The 20,576-nt window shown below is 35.4% G+C and overlaps 1 protein-coding gene and 1 pseudogene across 6 annotated transcripts in view; both read left to right on the forward strand.

The window, feature by feature from the left end:
* The window catches only part of LOC142526781 (uncharacterized), a 49,012-nt gene extending 29,836 nt beyond the window's left edge, over positions 1-19,176 (forward strand). For 2 of the 6 annotated variants that reach the window (XM_075631365.1, XM_075631367.1), the window contains exons 12-28: positions 384-494; positions 580-675; positions 805-951; positions 7,747-7,863; positions 7,944-8,039; positions 8,275-8,421; positions 8,622-8,735; positions 8,813-8,908; positions 9,109-9,255; positions 10,636-10,749; positions 10,840-10,935; positions 12,420-12,563; positions 12,974-13,090; positions 13,168-13,263; positions 13,449-13,595; positions 17,528-17,609; positions 17,707-19,176. In XM_075631365.1, the coding sequence (XP_075487480.1) occupies positions 384-494; positions 580-675; positions 805-951; positions 7,747-7,863; positions 7,944-8,039; positions 8,275-8,421; positions 8,622-8,735; positions 8,813-8,908; positions 9,109-9,255; positions 10,636-10,749; positions 10,840-10,935; positions 12,420-12,563; positions 12,974-13,090; positions 13,168-13,263; positions 13,449-13,595; positions 17,528-17,609; positions 17,707-18,803 (2,964 nt within the window). In that variant the 3' untranslated portion in view covers positions 18,804-19,176. Of the gene's footprint in view, positions 1-383; positions 495-579; positions 676-804; positions 952-7,746; positions 7,864-7,943; positions 8,040-8,274; positions 8,422-8,621; positions 8,736-8,812; positions 8,909-9,108; positions 9,256-10,635; positions 10,750-10,839; positions 10,936-12,419; positions 12,564-12,973; positions 13,091-13,167; positions 13,347-13,448; positions 13,596-17,527; positions 17,610-17,706 lie in introns of all 6 variants that reach the window. The other 4 variants (XR_012815350.1, XM_075631366.1, XM_075631368.1 and 1 more) reach the window with 4 other exon arrangements.
* Positions 1-20,576, forward strand: part of LOC142526782 (reticulon-like protein B4) — a 41,562-nt pseudogene that overhangs the window by 15,935 nt on the left and 5,051 nt on the right.

The raw sequence follows: 20,576 nt of genomic DNA on the forward strand, positions 1-20,576 counted from the left end.
TCTGGCGCAGTTTTATTGCGTTGGTACATCTCCTTGATTGTTAGAATCGTTGAGCTTCAGAATTTTGGATATGCAAACGTAGCTAAATGTCCGAATTTCCCTACCATTTTTTTATTTGTATGGTATGCTGATACCAATTATGAAATAGACAGGTTCAACCTATAAACTCATAGTTTTAATTATTAGTAAAACTAAATGTACTTTATAATTTACCCTGCGAAACATCTCTTACTCTAGTTTTGTGACAGTCACCATTTGTGCTGCTCAAGTATTGCAACTAGTTCTCCCATTGATGTAGGATTCTATGCAGATATGTCGCAGATTTCTCGCTTTCTCACGGATTACTTTTTATTTTTCTCTTCGTTAAATTCTTAATGTTTCAGCCTGACAATGTTGGTGAACCCTTTCCGAAGTCAGACACAGTCCTTCAAAGCAAATCCATGACGGATACAGATTGCAGTCCTCAAAAGAAGAACAAGCAATCTTCCTCTATGGTTTGTGCTGATGAGATCATCACTGACTGTAGATTTATTAAATCATTTCATTTGGTTAAACTTTATAAATTTTGTATTTGTCTAGGTTTCTGCTGAGAGGACATCAGTTGAGGGGTTACCTAATGGCTGGATAAAAGAAATTATGACAAGGAAATCTGGGAATAAGATTAGAAAGGATGCGGTGAACAATCCTTTACTATTCTCTTGTATCCATAAAAAAAGCTCCATGCATGTTATTTTGTCATATCTCATCTTTCACTTAGTTTTGTAGTTCAGTCATTTTCTTATGATGTATTCATAATTTCTGCAGTACTACACTGATCCAGTCACTGGTTACATGTTTCGTTCTAAAAATGATGCGTTGCGGTATCTGAAAACTAGTGATATTGGTAGTTGTGCTGTCAAACCAAAGATGAGGGAGTTGGGTGATCTCACGCTGACGCAGAATAAAATTCCTGTGAGTGTGTGGCTTAGTTGAATTCCGTTGTCTATACTTTATTTGTTTTGCCTTTTATTGCTTTGTTTCTGTGTTATTGAGTTCGAGAGAAGTACTTGTTATTCATTTATACTTGATACTTAATTTGGTATGACAAAAAGTCAATTTTTTTATAGCACGAGGTACTTATATTTACAAGGAAACAAGTCGACTTAACATCTTGACCTGGTTAGGGGACCTATTTAACTCAAACTAAATCAAAATAATGTTTCTGTTGAAATTTGGAAGTTGTGTTTCAACACTCCGCCTCAGTTTGAGTCATATACACATCATATGATGATCCAACAATGTTTTTAAGCTTGAAAAGCTTCAAAAGACTGTCTTGGTCAGTCAAGAAAACTAGGCCACTTTTCATTGTGAACCGGCATTTCTTGCTGCCTGGTCATTATTTATTAGGTCTTTGGCGACCAAGACATGTGCTGTATAGTAGCGAGTTGGACGATCAACATGCCACAGTTTCATCATTTGCTCATATCGGACCTAGTCAGGGATTGGAATTTTATTTGTTAACTAAGTCATACTAAATCCCTGACTAATTCGGTGTCTCGTGGGTGTAAACTCTTATCATTATTATAATAATATTCTAGTTTTTTTATCAAAAAAAAAAGACGTGCTGTATAGTATGACAGTTAGCCACTTTTCCATTGCTGATTGGGGCTTGATGATACACTTTTTAGGTTTTTACATATCAAAGCACAATATACAGGGAAAATCGGGTGGTGGAAACACATCTAGATAAAAATTGAAAGTGTTGGATTTTGTAAACTTGGTCAATTGCTCCAACAAGTTGATTATTTATTTATTTATTGTTTTTTGAGAACTTTTTTTAGCTGCCAAGATTTTTCACACTATGTCCTCACGGATCAATTCCTGGATTTATCATTAAAGAAGCCATCAGGCCAGAGGTGGCATACCATCTAACAGCTAGGTGTTTCTTCACCTTATTCTTTTCATTTTTGAAGACATTAAACTTCTTTTTTTGTTACTAAAAAAATAACTAGTTGCTGATCATTGGCCGGTGGGTGTCAAAAAAGTGGTGGCTTCGCTCTGGCACTAGGGTTTGCCACCTTTTTGTTTCTCCCAATCCTTATAACCCTCGTATCACGTGAAGAGTAGATAAATTGGGAAAAAATGACTTGATGATTTATTCTTTTATGATAAAGATACCAGCCATTCTGCTTTCTATTACAATATTTTTCTACCAATTTAATTCATATGTTTAATCACACTTATCATTGTATTTTGTTTACATTGAAGAAATTACTATACAAGAAAAAGTGTTGATCTTGTGGTGATTTAGTATTCTCAAGTTGATAAACTGTTGAATTTGTTTTGCAGCACATAATAGTGATTCTAAAGGCAGCTAAACGTGGTTATCGTCCAATTTAACAAAAAATTACTAGTATCTTACATGTGTTCATGTCTTGAACAAATTAATTAAATTTTAGGACATGTAAAATCATGTGCATATTTTGGGTGGTAACAATTTGAAATGTGTGGAAAATCAAGTCATGAATAATTAATTAGATATTAGGACATATAATCATGTGCATATGTTGGGTGGTAACAAAGGTGAGTTAACACTTTATGTGGGAAGGCTGACCTATGGTATATGGAGTATGTAGAACGGAAAATGGGCATTGGTTGGGAATGATTTTGCAACCTCATCATCGAATGATTTTCTGAAGTAGGAAATAAGGATGTGGTTATTGAGTTCAGTAATTTAACCAAGGAAGATGATCTCAGTTCATATCAGGAGAAATTTGATGAATTATTTTAAAAGCAAAAATCTAGGGCTTACTAAAGATTTATTTCTAGTTTTCTGAGATGATTGAAAACTGAAACAAGATTGGTGATACAAAAATATCGTCCCAGAACACATACCCAAGCAGTCAATATGGCAAGTTGGGAAAACAAATTGTAAGTGATAAAGAAAACTAACGAACAAGCTTGGAAAAATATGGGATGTAGTCATCCACGGGGAAGTATCAAACATAGTTCACTTCCTTAGAGTTGATTAGAAACTACTTATTATACAAAAAACCAGTTACCACCTTCCTCGATGAAGTCTAAAGTAGGTCAAGTCTTCCCTTGAAAAAGTTTACAAGCTTAGTATCAAGCAAGAAGAGAAAAAGAGTTTCGCTACTATTGTGATGATTAGCAAAAACCATACTGGTATTCTCATAACCATAAAGATGAAATAGAGAAAAATCGAGCATGAAATGCTTGAACAGGGTGACACAACCCAGCAATACTCTTTTTGCTTTCTTTTCTTTGCTAGTGAAAAAGAAAGAAACAGTAATAGTCCTTTTGCATCCTTTTCTTTACTAGTGAAAAAGAAAGATTCATCTTGGAGGTTTGTGTTGATTACTGGAAACGAATTGATCTAATAGTCACAAATATATTTCCCATGCCTATGGTAGAGATTTAATCTCTGAGTTGCATGGTTCTCAAATATTTTCGAAGATTGATTTACAACAAGGTTACTTTCAAATAAGATTGAAGGAGGAAGATAGGTACAAGACTGCTTTTGTAACACATCATGGGTTGCATGAGTTTAAAGTTGTGCCATTTGGCTCCACCAATGCACCAAACATTTTCCAAGCTTTAACGAATAGAGTACAAAAAGTGTATCTAATCCCATAATTATCTTACCAAGTTTAATCCTACCAAATCTCATCTAAATAATATAATATTTAGACATCCTGACAGCGATTTTCGATCAGTGACAGATCTAGCCCAACCTGCATCAGTGAATGCACTTGTTCTTCGATGATCACTTTTTGTGAAGAATAGACCTTTGGCAGGTGTCAGCCCCTGAGGCCTAAACTAACTCCCAAGAGGTAACAAGAAAACCTAGTCTGCGCCCTGCGGTCTGTAGAAAGTTTCCCTTGTGTTGAATATCGTTTCGTTTTCTTTATGTGGAATATCGTTTCATCTTCATCATTCGAGCCAAGGGGAAGAGTCTGGCGGTCTATTGATACTTGATACTGTGGAATCTGTCTAGCGGCGCCTAGGCGGCCTAGGCGCTGGTCTGACGCCCGTCTAACGTCTAACGTCTAACGAATTTTAGAACTTTGATCCACCGGATTTCCTTTTAACATTTATCTGTTATTCCCCAACTCAATCGGTGTTTGGCTTGGTCTGCACCCCAATATTCCTGTTTTCTCCAATATATCCAATATATACTTTCTTTGAGAAATAAAAATCTGTTACTTCTAGCAATTTTCATTCCGAAGAAGTATCTTAATGTCCCTAGGTCTGTGACTTCAAACTCCTTGGCCATCATCAGCTTAAGGTTCTCCATTTCTTGACAGTCGTTTTCTGTGACAATTATATCATCAACATTCATTATAAGAACGGTTATCTTCCCTTACGCCGAATGTTTGACGAACAGTGTATGGTCTGCTTTTCCCTAACTGTATCCAAACCTCTTGATGACTTTGGAGAATTTGTCAAACCAAGCACATGGGGATTGTTTGAGCCCATAAAGAGACTTGTAGAGTTTGCATACAAACTGACTTCCAACCTTCTCCTCAAAACCAGGAGGTTGACTCGTGAACTTCCTCTTCCATGTTCTTCATTAAGTAAATCATTCTTCATATCCAGCTGGTGTAGTGGCCAATCAAGGTTGGCAGCCAAAGGCAGATGAGGTATGCATCGAGTATTTGGGTCATGTTATTTCTTGGGATGTGGTCACAACTGATCCTAAAAAGATTGATAGCATGGTCAATTGGCCTATTCCTAAGAACCTTGAGGCACTTGGAAGTTTTATGGGGCCTAATGGGTATTATAGATGTTTCATAAAAGGCTGTGGAGAGATTGCTAGGCCATTGACCAACTTACTTAAGAAAGATAATTTTAAATGGAGCTCAGAGGCTACTGTGGCTTTTGAAAGGCTATCGAAAGCAATGATTGAAGCACCAGTATGGGCTTTACCAGATTACTCAAAACCATTTATATCGGAAACTGATGCTAGTCAAACTGATGTGGGAGCAGTATTGATGCAAAATAATAGACCAATTGCTTACTTGAGTCATGCATTATGTCCCAAAAATCACTCATCCACCTATGAAAAGGATATACTGGCCATTCATGATTGCGGTGACTAAATGGAGCAACTTCCTAGTGGGGAGTTCATTTATAATAAAAACTGATTACTCTAGCCTCAAATTTTTGAAGGGTTAGAAAATTATTATTTCATTACATCAAAATTGGTTGGTGAAACTCATGCAACACAACTTCACTATAGAATACAAGGAGGGAAGGGATAGTAAGGTTGCTGGTGCCTTATCCAGACTCCAAGAAAATGACTCGATGGGTGAGAAGTCTATGGAAATGGATTTGCAGGGTGGTCAGTCTCAATGTTTCAATGTTAATCATATCAGACCACAATGGAGGAAATAATAAGCAGGTACGAAGGAGACATCCAAATCAACTCACTTCTATCACAATTACTTACAGGAGACAACACAAGATACCGGTCCCGTACAAGGTTCAAGTCTTCTCGTGGATAGTGGCGTTGGGGAAACTCCCAACTTGCGACTCAGTGCAAAAAAGGTGTTCAAACTGCGCATTATGTCCACAATGGTGTAGTTTATGCCGGAAACATGAAGAGAACTAGGACCATCTTCTGTTGCACTGTTCGTTCTCGCGGGAAATCTTGACAAGAGTATTGCAAGAGATGTGTCGAATGGACCTTTCCAAGAAAGGCCCGGGACTTATTTATCATGGAGACGGTTTTCCCCAACGGCAAAAGGAATAAGAGCTTTTGGTTTATGGTTGTCCACGCCATCTTTTGGTCGCTTTGGTTGGAGAGGAAGAATATTTTCGGATTCGGCAGAGTCTTTGGATGAAGTATGGGCAAAGATAAAAGTCCGGGTCGCGACTTGGACAACAGTGCTGCCAGAGTTTAATAATTTATTTATTGCAGATTTAGTTAGGGATTGGAAGTTTGTTTTCAGTTGATTTTACTTTAGAGACTATATTTTCATTATGTAATCTTTTTCTGAGGATTACTATCCTTTGTAATCCATTTTCTTATTTTAATAAAATTTAGTTTCGTATCAAAAAAAGTAAAAAAATTGCATGAAACAATATGCGAACAGGAGGCGTTCTGATAGACATTTAAATGTTGGGAGAGTGGGTTTATCTTAAAATACAACCTTTCGGCAGGGAAACCAAAACCTTAGGGAACAAACAAAGCTTTTGGCTAAGGTTTCGGTCCTTATATGATATTAGAAAAAATTGGACCTGTTGCTTTCAAGCTTTAATTACCATATGGCTCAAGAATGCATCCAATTTTCCATGTGTCATTGCTCAAGAGGAAGATCAACCCAAATATCAATCAGGCATTGTTCTTCCTCCAGTTGATGCGGATGGCAACTTTCACATTTATCCCCAAGGGGTTCTAGCTCGTCGATTGACCAAACACTAGAACCGGCCTGTTGCTCAAGCTCTTATTAACTGGTGTAATACACTGCTGAAGGAAGCAACCTAGGAAAATTTGTGACAAGCATAGCACAACAGTTTCCTGACTTTCAAGAGGACAAGACTGGACTAAGGCAGTGACAATGTTACAAAAGAGTTAAATCTTAGAAAAAAAGGAATTTACTATTTATTTAAAATAGAATAAATGGCCCAGATTTTGGATAGAATAAACGTCCCGAATTTTAGTCAGTGGGAGAGAGATCTTTGTAACAACTCACTATAATTCAAGAAATCTCATTATGCTGGACAGAGTGATCATTTTACCATTTTGGTGTAATAAGACTCTTCTTTGTAATCAAATGTCACCAGGCTATAGTTCCACAACCCACATCCAGTCTGCTCCAGGAAGTACTCAAAGCTCAGCCTTAAATTTACAACCATTCATTTTCTAGGAAAATGACTAGCACTTCGCCATACTTATAGTCTTGCTTCTGTCAGCTACGGTAACCACCGAAAGTGTAATCTCCACCAATGAACAATCCAAATGTCTTTCTGTATTATTGTTGGGGAAGCTATGCTTCCAATGTCTATCAAATCCGTTAGAGCCCTTTTCCTCACGGAACTACATATCTTAATGGTGGTTTACTCCTATTTCCTATCAATGATATATCTCCTTCAATCTCTACTTCTCTTTCACATGTTTCTTCTCTGTCCTTTCCCATTGCAGTAACGTCTTTCTCTACTGTGCTGAGATTAAATTGCTTGGTTCTACCTTTATGATTCATTGTATACTTACATCACAGTAGCAGCAAAGCCCATTTTGTTGTCTTGCCTGATATTCAGTGGAGTTGATCTTTTCAATGGAAGATTTGGATCACCTTTAGACTTCTCCATCTGTATGTGGTTACTGGCTGGGGCTGTAGTAATTGAGTAGTTTTTTTTATCAGTTTTGGGAGTCGGAAGTGAATGCCAACCATGTGATATGAATATTTCGAAGCTCTGCCATGACTTACTATGCTCACCATTTTTGTTGAACATTTGGTACTTTACGGTGACTTCAAATGGTCACCTAGTCTTGAAGTTTTGCTCATGAAGTTGGCAGTCTAATGATTTATATGGTCAACATTCCCTTCTTATTTTGATGGTAAACTGATAACTGGTGTAGATTTGAATAGTTGACATGAATTCAGATTCATTTTGAATAAATGTTGAATTAGTATGCCTTCTAAATTTGTTCTTTTATTGCTACATGCTAATTTAGATATCTCGCAAGTTCTTATATATTCATATTTTTTTGTTCCTCTCTTTTAATTGGTTATCTTTCAGGTTGATAATGTTGGTTTTAACAATTTGAAGCCAGCCGTGCCTTCACAAAGCAAATCCATGAGAGATGAAGATTGCATTTCTGAAAAGAAGAATAAGCACACTTCTGCTATGGTTACTGTGATAAGATCAATAATAATTCTATATTTATGTCAAGCTTGGTTTTTTAATTTAGCTTCTGACGTTGGAATGATGTCTAGGTTCCCACTGAAAGCACATCAGCAGATGGGCTACCTCCAGGTTGGATAAAAGAAGTGAAGACCAGTAAATCTGGGAATAAGATTAGAAAGGATTCGGTAATTAGTTCTTTTACCTTTCTAATATACTCTCATGACCAATAATTCGACCATTTATAACATGTAGGTGTATGCACCATGATTTTGCACCCACTATTTGGCATTTGCACGTTGTGTGTGGTTTCTGCATGTATTCAATATCTATGTATAGTTTACCAAGTAGTTCTATTTGTATTAGTTGGACCAGTTCCTGATGTACCATATCTTATCCTTAATTTTATTCTCAATTCTGCAGTACTACATAGATCCGGTTGATGGCTACATATTTCTTTCTAAAAGAGATGTTCTGCGATATCTGGAGACAAATGATATTGGTAGCTGTGCCATCACCCCAAAGAGGCGGAAAATGGATAATTTCAACTTGATTAAGAGTGGAATCCCTGTAAGCAAGCTGTTTAATTTTTATCTTCATCTGTTAGTAATCTTTTGTACACGTAAGATGATAAACTGTTTCTAAAAGCATTATAGATCAATAGTCCCGTCCCTTTATTTGTGTAAGGCTAATTAAGATGTTAGCGAATTTCTGTGTTTAACTCATGTTTTCTTTTTATGCTTTTTTCTGTTGAGCATTCATCTTTTCAGGTTGACAATGAAGGTGAAACTTTTTCAAAACCAGAAACACCTCTGCAAGTCAAATCTATAACTGATGAAGGTTGCAATTCTGAACAAAACAAGGGCAAGCCATCTCTCGCTGCGGTTTGTGCAATATTCAATTCTATATCTGTTCTAGAAGTCTTGTAAAATTGAGATTCCCAGTTTTCAAACATAACTAGGTTGCTGCCGAGAGCTCATCTGTGGAAGGTCTACCTCCAGGCTGGATAAAAGAAATCCGGGCAAGTAAATCTGGGAACAAGATTAGAAAGGACCCGGTAATTTTATTTTCAACTCCTTTTTACCCAGGTGAAAAACATTTAATTTTATTTAATAAAAGATGCACGTTCCTGCAGCCTATTCGGCATGTCCTTTTTTGTATTTCTACTAGCGTTTTAGTCGACAGTATATTTTTAATTTTTGGACTACTTTCAATGTGAGCCATGCCTCATACTTCGTGATATGCTTACTTGTGCAGTATTACACAGATCCAATCAGTGGCTATGTATTTCGTTCCAAGAAAGATGTCATGCGATATTTGGAAACAAATGATATAGGTAGTTGTGCTGTCACACCAAAAAGGAGGGAGCCGGACGATTTGAAGTTGATTGAGAATAAAATTAATGTGAGTCAACAACTTGGTTAACCATTCTCATCTGTAAATAATTTTTGTTTGTTTATTGTTGCTTTATCATAATTTCTCAATTTCACAATGTTTAATTTGCAAAACGAGCAAAATGTTGATCTTTTGGTAATTAAGGCACTCGCTAGTTGACAGATTGTTGAGTTTCATCTCCATGGTCATCAGTGGTGTGGCCTTGAGTATGGAGTATTAGATGTTTTCTGTGTAGTTTTAATTTGGGATAGGATTGTAAGGCATTGTTTGGTGTACATGATAAGATATAATTGATTTTTAATCCTTCACTTATCATGTGTTTGGTACGCATGATTAAGATTATGATAGGTCCGTGCAGCCCGCACTGTAGGCATTATTATCCTCTCTTGTTTGTGGTTGTTTATCCTTACCTTTCATTTTATGATCACTCTTATTATATATCATTTACTTATCCTATCACACGAACCAAACGATGTCAAAGAAGATTGATCACAATGATAAATATAAATTCTGAAAAAGAGAAAGTTCCTCTCAACAGAACTTGATTATAGGATGTGGTAACGTTTTATTATGTGGAGTGCATATTGATTTGAGAGACTAAGAGTGAGTTTACTGATTTCGCAAAGTTGGAAGTAGTATTTAATTGACCTTCTTTGCTGAGGAATCTTAAATGTCAATTAGTAGGGTGGTTTTTTGTAGGGATAGGATGGAATGGTATTGTGTTACCGTTTATTTATTTTATCTTCCCATGTACAGCTCTTTAAATGACGTGAAAATATTTTTGAGTTGGGTACATTTGGAGAAGGGTTTGACATTGGTGTTGGACTACAATTAAAGGGTGTACATACAAGCTGCATGATCAATCTGCCTGAGCTCATAAATTAAGGAGATCTGTTTTTGCTGGATATTTGGCCCCGTAAGATATTCACTGTGTTTGTTTTTATATGTAAAAAGTAGAAATGCCGACACAATCAAAGTCAACAAGCCCAATCATTTCTCCCTGCATCATGATAAAATATTACGCAGTGTAAATTTCAGGTGTTAGCTATTAAATTCAGATTTTCGATGGGTAATTTAGGCATCTTGAGTGACAAAATTTTAATGATACAAACGTTATCAAGTGTCAATATGTCCCACAATTTCTTCTCATGTAGATGGTAAAACAGTGTCCCATGCAAAATTTTGAATGTTTCAGAAAATTAATCCAGATTTTTTAACGGATTTTAATTCATTCTAATTAGCACAAAAAGCTTTTCCTCCAAGGGTGGAGGGTATGAGTGCCTTACATTAAATAGAGTCAAATTATCATAGATCTACTGTCACTTAGTTACTTATGTTCTCAATTGTTCTATAAATCCACTCTCTCCTTTGGTGAATTTAACTTTTCAGGTTAAAAATGTTGCTCGACCCCATTTAATGCCAGATGTGTCTGTACCCAAATCCACTATAGACACATCTTGTACCACTGAAACAGAGAAGAAAAGCCAGCACTCTATCACTACGGTTTGTGCTTTGATAAGCTTAATACTAACTCAGGGTCTTATTTTTAACCGTCTTATACTATTTAGCTTTTGACATTTGAGAAATGTCCAGGTTGCCAATGAGTTCACAACAGATGATGATCTACCTCCAGGGTGGATAAAAGAAATCAAAACAAGTGAATCTGGGGATAAGATTAGAAAGGATCTGGTGATTAAAATTCCCTTTCCTTTTGTTGTGACAAAACCTCAAATATTTTATCTTTTTTGACATGAAAGATCATATCATTAAGGCAAAAAACCATGGAGGTACAGATACACTGGGCATGCTCAGAAATCGAAGACCAATAACAAACCACCAGACTTCTAATATACAAAGGTTACTCAAAACATTATAAAACGGTGAACAAATATCTGTATTTTCCGAAAGTGTCATCAACCCTTTGTTTTTCATTCTCAAATAACCAACAATGTCTTGCACTCCAAGTATGAAAATGACAGCTTCCATAACCATGTACTGCATCTTTGCCAGGGAAGAAATACCTCGGTGGACCCTTATGAATGCCTTTAAAAGAGCTTGTTGTGAGCCCATAAGTTTGTTATTTCTAAGCCATTCTGAAATTTTCGTCGAAGAGAATTCGAGTAGTGACAACAAAAAAACAAATTATCAAAACATTCATTAGAATCGCCACAAAGAATACATTTCTTCTCCACCCCATAAGGCTGTCTATCCCTAGTCTGAAAGTTCCGATGGGCAAACAACCATACATAGAATTTATGTTTAGGAATGAGGAAACTCTTCCATGCCAGGGGTTTCCAAGGTCAGTTTCAATAATTTGAAGCAAAAAAACTATAAGGATTGTACATATCATTTTTTCCATCAAACCAATCACCCAATAGTGCTATAGAATTATCCATTGAACCTTAAACCAGAATCTCATCACAAATCAAAATGATTTTCCTAGCAAAGCAAGAATCATTCTTATGTACCTTTTGTCTCATATGCTTCTCCTTAGAAGAAAAACTTGTTTTATTCATTTGATCCACAAGGTATCTTTTTTCGTTTGTGAATATTACACAATGTCTTGGCAAGTAGACCATTATTCCATGCCCTCAAGTCCCATAATCCCATACCATCATTTTCTTTTGATACACAAAAGGTGGATATGCAATCAGCGGATGATTACTTGTCCGCATAAATTTCCCACACGAGTAAATTGTGTCTATGATTCCAAAAGAAATAGGTAGAATTGTAACCAGAAGCACTCAATCCCTTGAATGACAGCCCTTGTAAGCTCAAGTTTGTCTGAATAAGACAAAGTGCTTCTTGGCCATGCTTCAATACGCGCTGATATACTGTCTACCAGCACATCATAATTGGCAGCACAAAGTTTTGGGTGGCTAAGGAAATTCCCAGATAATGAAAGGGAAGACTCCTACCTGAAAGTCCGTAATCTGCAATATTTCTTCTCTAATCAAAGTATCCACGCCTGTTAAATGAATGTTTGATTTGAGCAAGTTGGCTCTCAACCCAGCTGTACGCCCAAACTCATCCAGACATATCACTAGTTGGCTCTGAAGTATATATCATCATGCTAGTGTTTTATGTATTTATTGCCTGTTTATATTTTACAATGTAGTATTTAGACCAACTTATCAGTGAGAAATGCCTCTGTTTTGATGTTATTTCTACAGTATTACACAGATCCAGTTAGTGGCTACATATTTCGTTCCAAAAAAGATGTTCTGCGTTTTCTGGATACAAATGATATTCGTAGTTGTGCAATCAGACCAAAGAGAAGGGAAACAAATGATTTTCAATCGATCAAGGAAACCCCTGTGAGTGAGAAACTAGTCATTGTTTGCTTTTGTTACTTCATTTTCTTTTGCTTTATCTTGCCATTTTATTACTTTACTCAACAGAAATGGTTGAATAAGCAAATTGTTGCTCTCTGGGTAATTTTTGCACTCTCTAATGGAAACTGTTGAATAAGCAAATGTCAAAATGTCCTATAATTTCTATTTGTGTCCATGTTATAGTCCATAAATATGAAATATTTTGTGAATAAGATCAGGTTTTTAAATTCAGTACAAAAATGCTAGCCTCAAGCACCTAGTGTCAGCCGTTATTATCATTTATTAGATTCAAAATATCTCAGATCTGCAGTCCCTTTATTCCTTAATTTTTTTAATTTCTTTCAAACTTACTGTTTTTTTTAAAAAAAAATTGTTATACTTTATCTTCTCAGCTTGACAATTCTGGTGAATCCTCTTTGAAGCCAGAAGCATCTATGAAATACAAATCTATGATAAATGCAGCTTACATTACTGAAATTAAAAAGAACAGCCAGCAACCTTCGCCTGCGGTTCGTGCTATGATGAACTCTACAATATGTGTGAGCCATCTTATACAATTTTTTTCTGACTTTTCAAAGATATCCAGGTTGCTATAGAGATTGCATCCACTGATGGGCTACCTCCAGGTTGGATCAAAGAAATCAAAACTAGTCAATCTGGAGACAAGATTAGAAAGGATCCGGTGATTAATGATTTTATACTTAGATTTTTAATAGCAGAACCTGAAATATATATGGCAAGGAAGCATATGCCATTACACATCTTGTCAGCATTTTTTGTCTCTCATTCTAAGATATTGCTATGTATTGTTTGGACTAGGTTCTAGTGATCGATGCTCCTCACTGATGTTATACTTAATTTCCACAGTTTTACACAGATCCAGTCAGTGGTTACATATTTCGTTCTAAAAAGGATGTTTTGCGGTATCTGGAAACTAACGATATCAGTAGCTGTGCCAGCAGACCAAAGAGGAGGGAAATAGATTGTCCCAGTTCGATCAAGAAGAAAACCTCCGTGAGTTAAAAACTTGGTCTATCACACTCATTTATGCATATTTTTTTCCTTTAATATTTTTAATTTTCGTCTCATATATATTCTCCATTTTATGATTTGATTTCTGATCGAGTTTTTCTAACACAATAATTTAGAACAATTTAATATCTCCAAATTGCTCGATATTATCACAAGTGTACGTGTCAAGTTTTAATATAGCTTAACAAGTATGAAGTGTCGTCCCACAGAGATTGATGTATGACAAACTTACCTCAAACACAATTATTTAGTTAACTTGGACAAAAAGGTGAAATTTATTAAACTAAATTAAAAGTTAAATAAAATAATTCAACAAACACAATATAAATAACTTAAATCAAAATAATAAACAAACAATTGTTAAGATCTCATTTCACATACCCTTCAATCTCTTCTAATGATTGAATTTCAATTCATAAGTCGCGCTTTTGACGGGATTCCTTAGTTTTTCAATATATTCTGTCAAGCTATATTAATCTAATTAACAAAATACAGTAACCAAGTGTCATTGTGTTATTTAATAATTGCAATCGTATTGACGAACCGTGAAATCCTCTAGCTTTCGACCTATTGGAATGTTTATGAAAATTCTAGATCCATGAATTATGTTACTCTATCATATTATAATCTCATGGCGATCTCAGTTATAACACAATCATTTCGAAGTTGATCATGCTTCAAAGATGCAATAAAAACACAATAATATAATCATGTATGCTTAAAAACAAAATTCAATCTTCAAAAAGAAATCAAAACATAATTGTTTGAGGGTAAAATATCCTTAATCGCAACAAATAGAAAAGAGAAAAGGAGAAAACGATGTGCAGAGTTCTTGTTCTTCGCTTGCCATGTCCCTCTTCCCTCTGCGTTTCTCCTAGGGTGGCGATTGATTTCCCCTGTGGCGTGCGACGCCTGATCTTTTTTCTTTCCTTCAGTTTTGGCCGTCCTAGTGCGAGATGCTCTGTTTACGACCCACTTTTTCTTTAGTTCACATTGGAGCGGTCGTTTTTGCCCGCCCTAGCCTGACTCGTTTTGTCCCTGCCTTATGTTTCCTTCAATTCGTGTTGGGCTCGTAATTTTTTTCACGATTTCATGGCTCATATTCATGCCTCAGCGAATTTTCTGACATACTTCCCAAATACTAAAGCATAACACAAGTCGTTGCACACCCATTGAAATGTACACGCTACATTTTTTAATTAAACGTGAATGTGTGCCTGTTGTATTATTTATAGTAGCATGCACTTCAAGTAGACCACATTCACATAATTGCAAGACAAATCAATTGACATGGTGCAAGCATACCTCTTATGCATCCCTTCTCCACTACTTATTGACGAACAAACACAAATCACCTGGACTTTTCAGGTGTGTAATGTGGCTTAGATGTGTGCTAGAAAAGAAAAGGTAAGATGTTCACAAGGAAGGGAGTACAATGATTAATATTGAATTACGCACAATTAGATTTTCATCTGTCATCTTTATCCTCCATACATTCCCCATTTTTCTTTCCTTGAATTTATTTGGAATCTAATTTCATTCTCTTTTCACGCTTCCCCCCTCACCTTAAATTCTCCGTTTATGTAAGTTTCTTTTTGCAAGAAACTATTTTCACTAGTGCAAATGAACTCCCTGGTACGAATATTTTTTCTCTTGTTTCCATTTTTTTGGATAAATGTCGGAATGTAGCTCGAATGCAAATGATGATGATTCAAATTGTGATTTAAACTCACTCGATTTCCATTAGGCTCAACGGGATAACTAAGGATTACATGTTTTCTGGGTAGGCTTTGAACAACTCACAAGTTGATGAGAAATTGCTTAAATCATGTTCATGTTGCTGGTGTGTAAGATTTGCTTAGAAAGATGTGCATTTAAGTTCCACGAACAACTAATGCTTTTCAAATCTCAAACAATTCATATGAATTTCATGATTATTCACACAATTCACTAGTCACAACATACGTGCTTGTCAGATTCAGCATTCAACAAAAAACTTCATGTTTCAAAAACAAGGGTGTCCTAAACAATGGTGTAACCAAGATCAATGTACATGTCTGTCATAATTTCATATTCATCATCGGCCGAAGGTCACCATCATATCGTCTCGAACTAATTTTTACATGATCCGACACAACTCAATGCATATATATGTGTGCGTGTGATTATTCAATCAACAATAAAACAAAACATGAGAACAAAACGTAATGCAAACAAAACATGAGAACATAGCATCGTGCTTCCCACACTAAAACATTACGTTGTCCCCAATGCAACAAACAAAGACACATGACATAAAACCTCACGTATCAATCCATAATGGTCAGTTTAAATATAAAACGAGATAAAAACGAAGCTCAAAGAACGAGAAGACTCCCCTGATTGATCGTAAGGCGGTGGGCTTGAGGACTGCGGATGGACATGAATCTTCTTCTACTGCTGCGAATTTCTTAGGCCACCAATCTTCAAAATCTTTCATTGTGCACACCTTGCACGAAAATATAAGGGATTAAAGATGATCAAGTTGGTAAGAAAACAAGAACGCGATGCAAGAACTAAACAAAGTAAAAATGAAGTAAAATTCTTGGATTGTCTCCCATGTAGCGATCGATTTTTATTCGTCGGCTTGACCCTCAGAAGCACTCATCAAAGAGTGGCCGACGCCCAAAGTGTCATATGACACCGTATATGGGTCTTGGTTTCATACGCCTTAAAGTCTGGTTTGATGTGCACACTGTAAGTTCGTCACCTCAAAAACACTCCATAGAATGGTAAACATCTGAAGAGAACATTGGTGTTGCCTCTTAGAGAACAAAATCTTTTGAAATCGGTGTTGGAGGAAGAGAATGATCCCGTAGATGTGTGTATGATAATACTATCGATGAACTCAAATTGATAGTTTTGGCAACTTCGTCATCCCCGAAGTTTATTGGTGGCTCATCTTCATATGATACTTCTTCCGACTGAGGCTCAATGAATGGTGCGAGATGCTCTGTTTACGACCCACTTTTTCATCATTTCACGCTGGGGCGGTGGTTTTCGCCTAGCCTAGCGCAACTTGTTCTGTCCCAGCCTTATGTTTCCTTCAAGTTTCCTTCAATTCGTGTTGGGGCCATAATTTTTTGCAGCCCTAGCACGACTCTTGCTGCTCAGTTTTGCATCCACCAACTTGAGTTCGTATTTTTGTCACTTTTGCTTGTAAAACAATCAATTCAAGTGAGAAGTGGCTCATATACACTAACTATGAAATAAATTAACAAAAAACGGATGCGACCGACACAGCAAAACTATGTAACATATTCAGACACGTAAAATCGACACCTATCAACAGAAGATGTTAAGTGAGCAAAGTGTCGCTCTCAGGGTAATGCATGCGTTAATGCAGGTCAAAAGTAGTTGTCCTGAAAATGTATCAAGAAAGCGTTAGTATATCACCCATTACAAGTAAACGTCGTTTAGATATGTCCAAAATATTATACCTGGGCGACTGATAATGGTACAACTAAAAAGACTTGGCATTTGTTTCATATAAGGCTATGTCAAAATTTCCCTGGCCTAGGCCAGATGGATGGTCATTAAGCACGGATACACTAATATGTATATTGATAGTTTACAGTGTGTTACAAAATTAGACTAGACAGGCTGGTCCAAGTAACATGTTTAGCTGGGGAATGGTCTGTCCGGCCCTGGTAAACCTATTTAACCATGGTTTTACTAATGGTTCGTAACTAATATTAATGGATCGATAATCATGGTCGGCTACCCTTAGGCCAGTGAAACTTGTTTTTTACGTTGGTACAGGCATCTTTGTTCCCAGTCCAAAATAATCATCCCTTTCTTCACAGTTTTATAAAATTTATGGTTCGCTATTTTGTTTTCTAAATTAACAAAAAAATAAGTTTATTTGTTTGTAGTCCTCCCCAATTAATAAAAAGTTATCCAAGCAACTAGAGACCAAGACCAAGCTCTTTATTGGTGAAGAATCAAACGCAAATGGTACTTTTTTTTTCCTATTTTAGGATGAAACTAATTCAGTGGTCTTTAGCCATTACAAACATCTGTAGTTCTGACTGGGTGATTCGTCTGTTTTTAGGTGAAGGTGTTTCCAGTACAAAAACTCAAGCGGCATCAAAGGCCGATACCTTTACAGTTGCATCTGCTGGATCTGTCAGTCTTAAAGAAATGTTTTCATGTGAAAATTCAAATAAACGTTTTGACATGAAAATGGGCCCTGCACACACGGAGGATTGCTCTAAACAAGGTGAAAAGGCAATGGCTGACGTTTTAGCTATTTGCTCCTTTATTAATGATACTTTCACTGAGGAGAAATTTCTCGATAGTGAGATGGAAAATCGAACTCATGGAACTCAGTCAGAATTACGAAAATCCAAGAAAAGAAGAGATTTGAACTTGCCATTACGTGCTTCAAAGAGACTCGCGAAGTCCGAACCTGAGATGCTCTCCAATGTGGAATTAAGTGAACGAACATGCAGGGCTGCTACTAAGAGATCCTCTGCAACTAGTGTTCCTCGTGTTCCTCTGCCGTCTGATCTTGGCCCCACAAAAAAAGTTGCAGATCATGCAAATGCCGTCGTGGAAACTCTTCGAGGAGAAGATCCATTAAACAATGTTGAAAAACCTCTTGGAGAGGGCAACGCCACTTTGAATGAAGAGCCATCAAACAAAGTTAAAAACCCTCTTGCAGAGGACGATACTAATTTTAAAGAGCAAACTGTAGGGAAGACCAATGGTAAGCAACCCAATGATGATGTAACATCCCAAGATACGCAGCCTTGCTATGAATTTGGGGACTCCTGGACTGATCCATGCCTAGAATTTGCATATAAGACACTTACAGGGGAGATACCACTGGATGATACTTCACCTTTTCCAGAAATTCGTTACAATCAAGATGGAGGCATACAAACATTAGCATCTGAAGAACCCTCCATGTTTGAGAGTGAAATCCCCCCAGGGTTTGAATCCACTAATCAAAACAATTCTGTTGGAAATGTACCTGCGAGTCCATCCTTCTATCTCTCAGCCGTGGATGCGTTGTTCGAAAGTGAAATTCCCCCTGGTTTTGAATCAGTGGCACAAAACAAGAATGCAGACAAGTCGCCAGCAAATCCATCATTATCTTCCCCACGAGTATCCACTGAAACAGGTTTCTCGGACAAAAGATCCTAGATAGTAAAAAACCATGTAGGAATTTCTGAAGACTTATCAAATTAAACTTTATGTTGAAATAGAATGGCTACTTGAATGAGGAATTTGAACCACCACCTGTCTGTTTTCAGCTAATTGGGGACAAAATGTTGATGCTGTCAGTTTCCGGTGTCCTTTCCAGATACAGTTTTAGACCAGCGCATATTGTTGTGTCAATATTTTGAGGAAAACTTGCAGACGCACAAATGTGTTCTCTCTTTGGCATGATTATAGTTTCTTGAATTGTTTATGCGACAGACAACATTCCAAAACAATGAAGTGTCGAATGTAAGTAACCACTTGTTCTAAAAGTTTGAGCTTTTAGGCGTCACTACATCACAAGTTTATGCGTCAACATGTCTTCTCCTATATAGATTGGAGACTAGGATATAATTAGATCTAGTGAAAATAGATGTCCACGCTCATGTTCATCAACTATCAGCCAACGAAGGCAAAGAAAACAACATAAAGACCTATCAACATAATTAAATGGGAAATCTCTCAAACTCAATACAAACATTTAAAAATTTCATTCTTTTTCTCATCCATACATTTTTCCTTTTATTTGTAATTTTTAAAAACATATATATTTTTAAATTTCTAAAAATAGTTTTAAATCAAAATTATTAACATCGTTCATTTTATTTTTGGAGTTTCAGTCACAAAAACTCATAAAATTTAAAATTATATTTATTTAAAAATTATTACCCTACATAACAAAAAAAATTTAATATTTTATTGACTTATAAATTGAAATTAATAAATATTTTTAATTATTAAAATTAGTTTTTTTATTAATTATTATATAACATTTGATGTTTAAATATTTTATATAATTTTAATTAATCTATATCTCGATTTTGATTATAATTCAAAATTCTTGCACATGATATTTTTCATTGACTTGTATGTGTGTGTGTGTGTGTTTGTGTGGTTGATACATAATTTTAGAATTTTAGCAACATACATATATAAAAATAACTATAATAAATTATATATATTAAAATTTTATAAATTTACAATAATTACAAATATTTTAACATACTTATTTTTTATTTTTAGGTACAAATAATTGTTTTGTTTATTTTTTTTTATTTGAAATATTGTCAAAAACAAAATTGATATATTTTTTTATACAAAATTTTATTTAAAATGAATGAAAGTATTTTAAGTTTGATTATTTATTACTATTGAAAAGTATTATTATGTATTTTTTTAAAATATTAAATATTTAAATAAATATGCTTTGAATTAAATAATTGGAGTTTATTTACAATAAATTTAATACTAAATTATTTATTGTTTTTCGTAAAATCAATATGTAAAAAATATTATATTGAGAAAGAGAAATATTTGAAATAAGTAAAAGTTATTCACGTTCAATTGTAAGTTCAAATAAATTAAAAAAAAAATCACAATAATACATTACAAAATGCATAGGAATTTATGAAAAAGTTTACAAATATAAAAAAAATATTGCAGAATAAATCTACAAGATTATGTGAAAATCTTTAGAAATCTGTGAAATTCTGCAAAAGTCGGTAAAAATTCGTCAACCACAAAAGTCTGTTATTTAAAAAAGTCAGCAAATCTCTACAACGAATACACCTCTTAGGATTTTGAATTTGTATGTCCAAATGTGTTTTAGAGTTTAGAAATATGTTTTTGATCAAGGTTGCATTTGTTTGCATTTAAGTTTTTTTTTTTTTTTTTTTTTTTGAAGTATTTAGTCTTAAATAATTCACATTACACAGG

This window comes from Primulina tabacum, chromosome 15 (genome assembly GCF_025594145.1).
Source record: "Primulina tabacum isolate GXHZ01 chromosome 15, ASM2559414v2, whole genome shotgun sequence".
Lineage (NCBI taxonomy): Eukaryota > Viridiplantae > Streptophyta > Magnoliopsida > Lamiales > Gesneriaceae > Primulina > Primulina tabacum.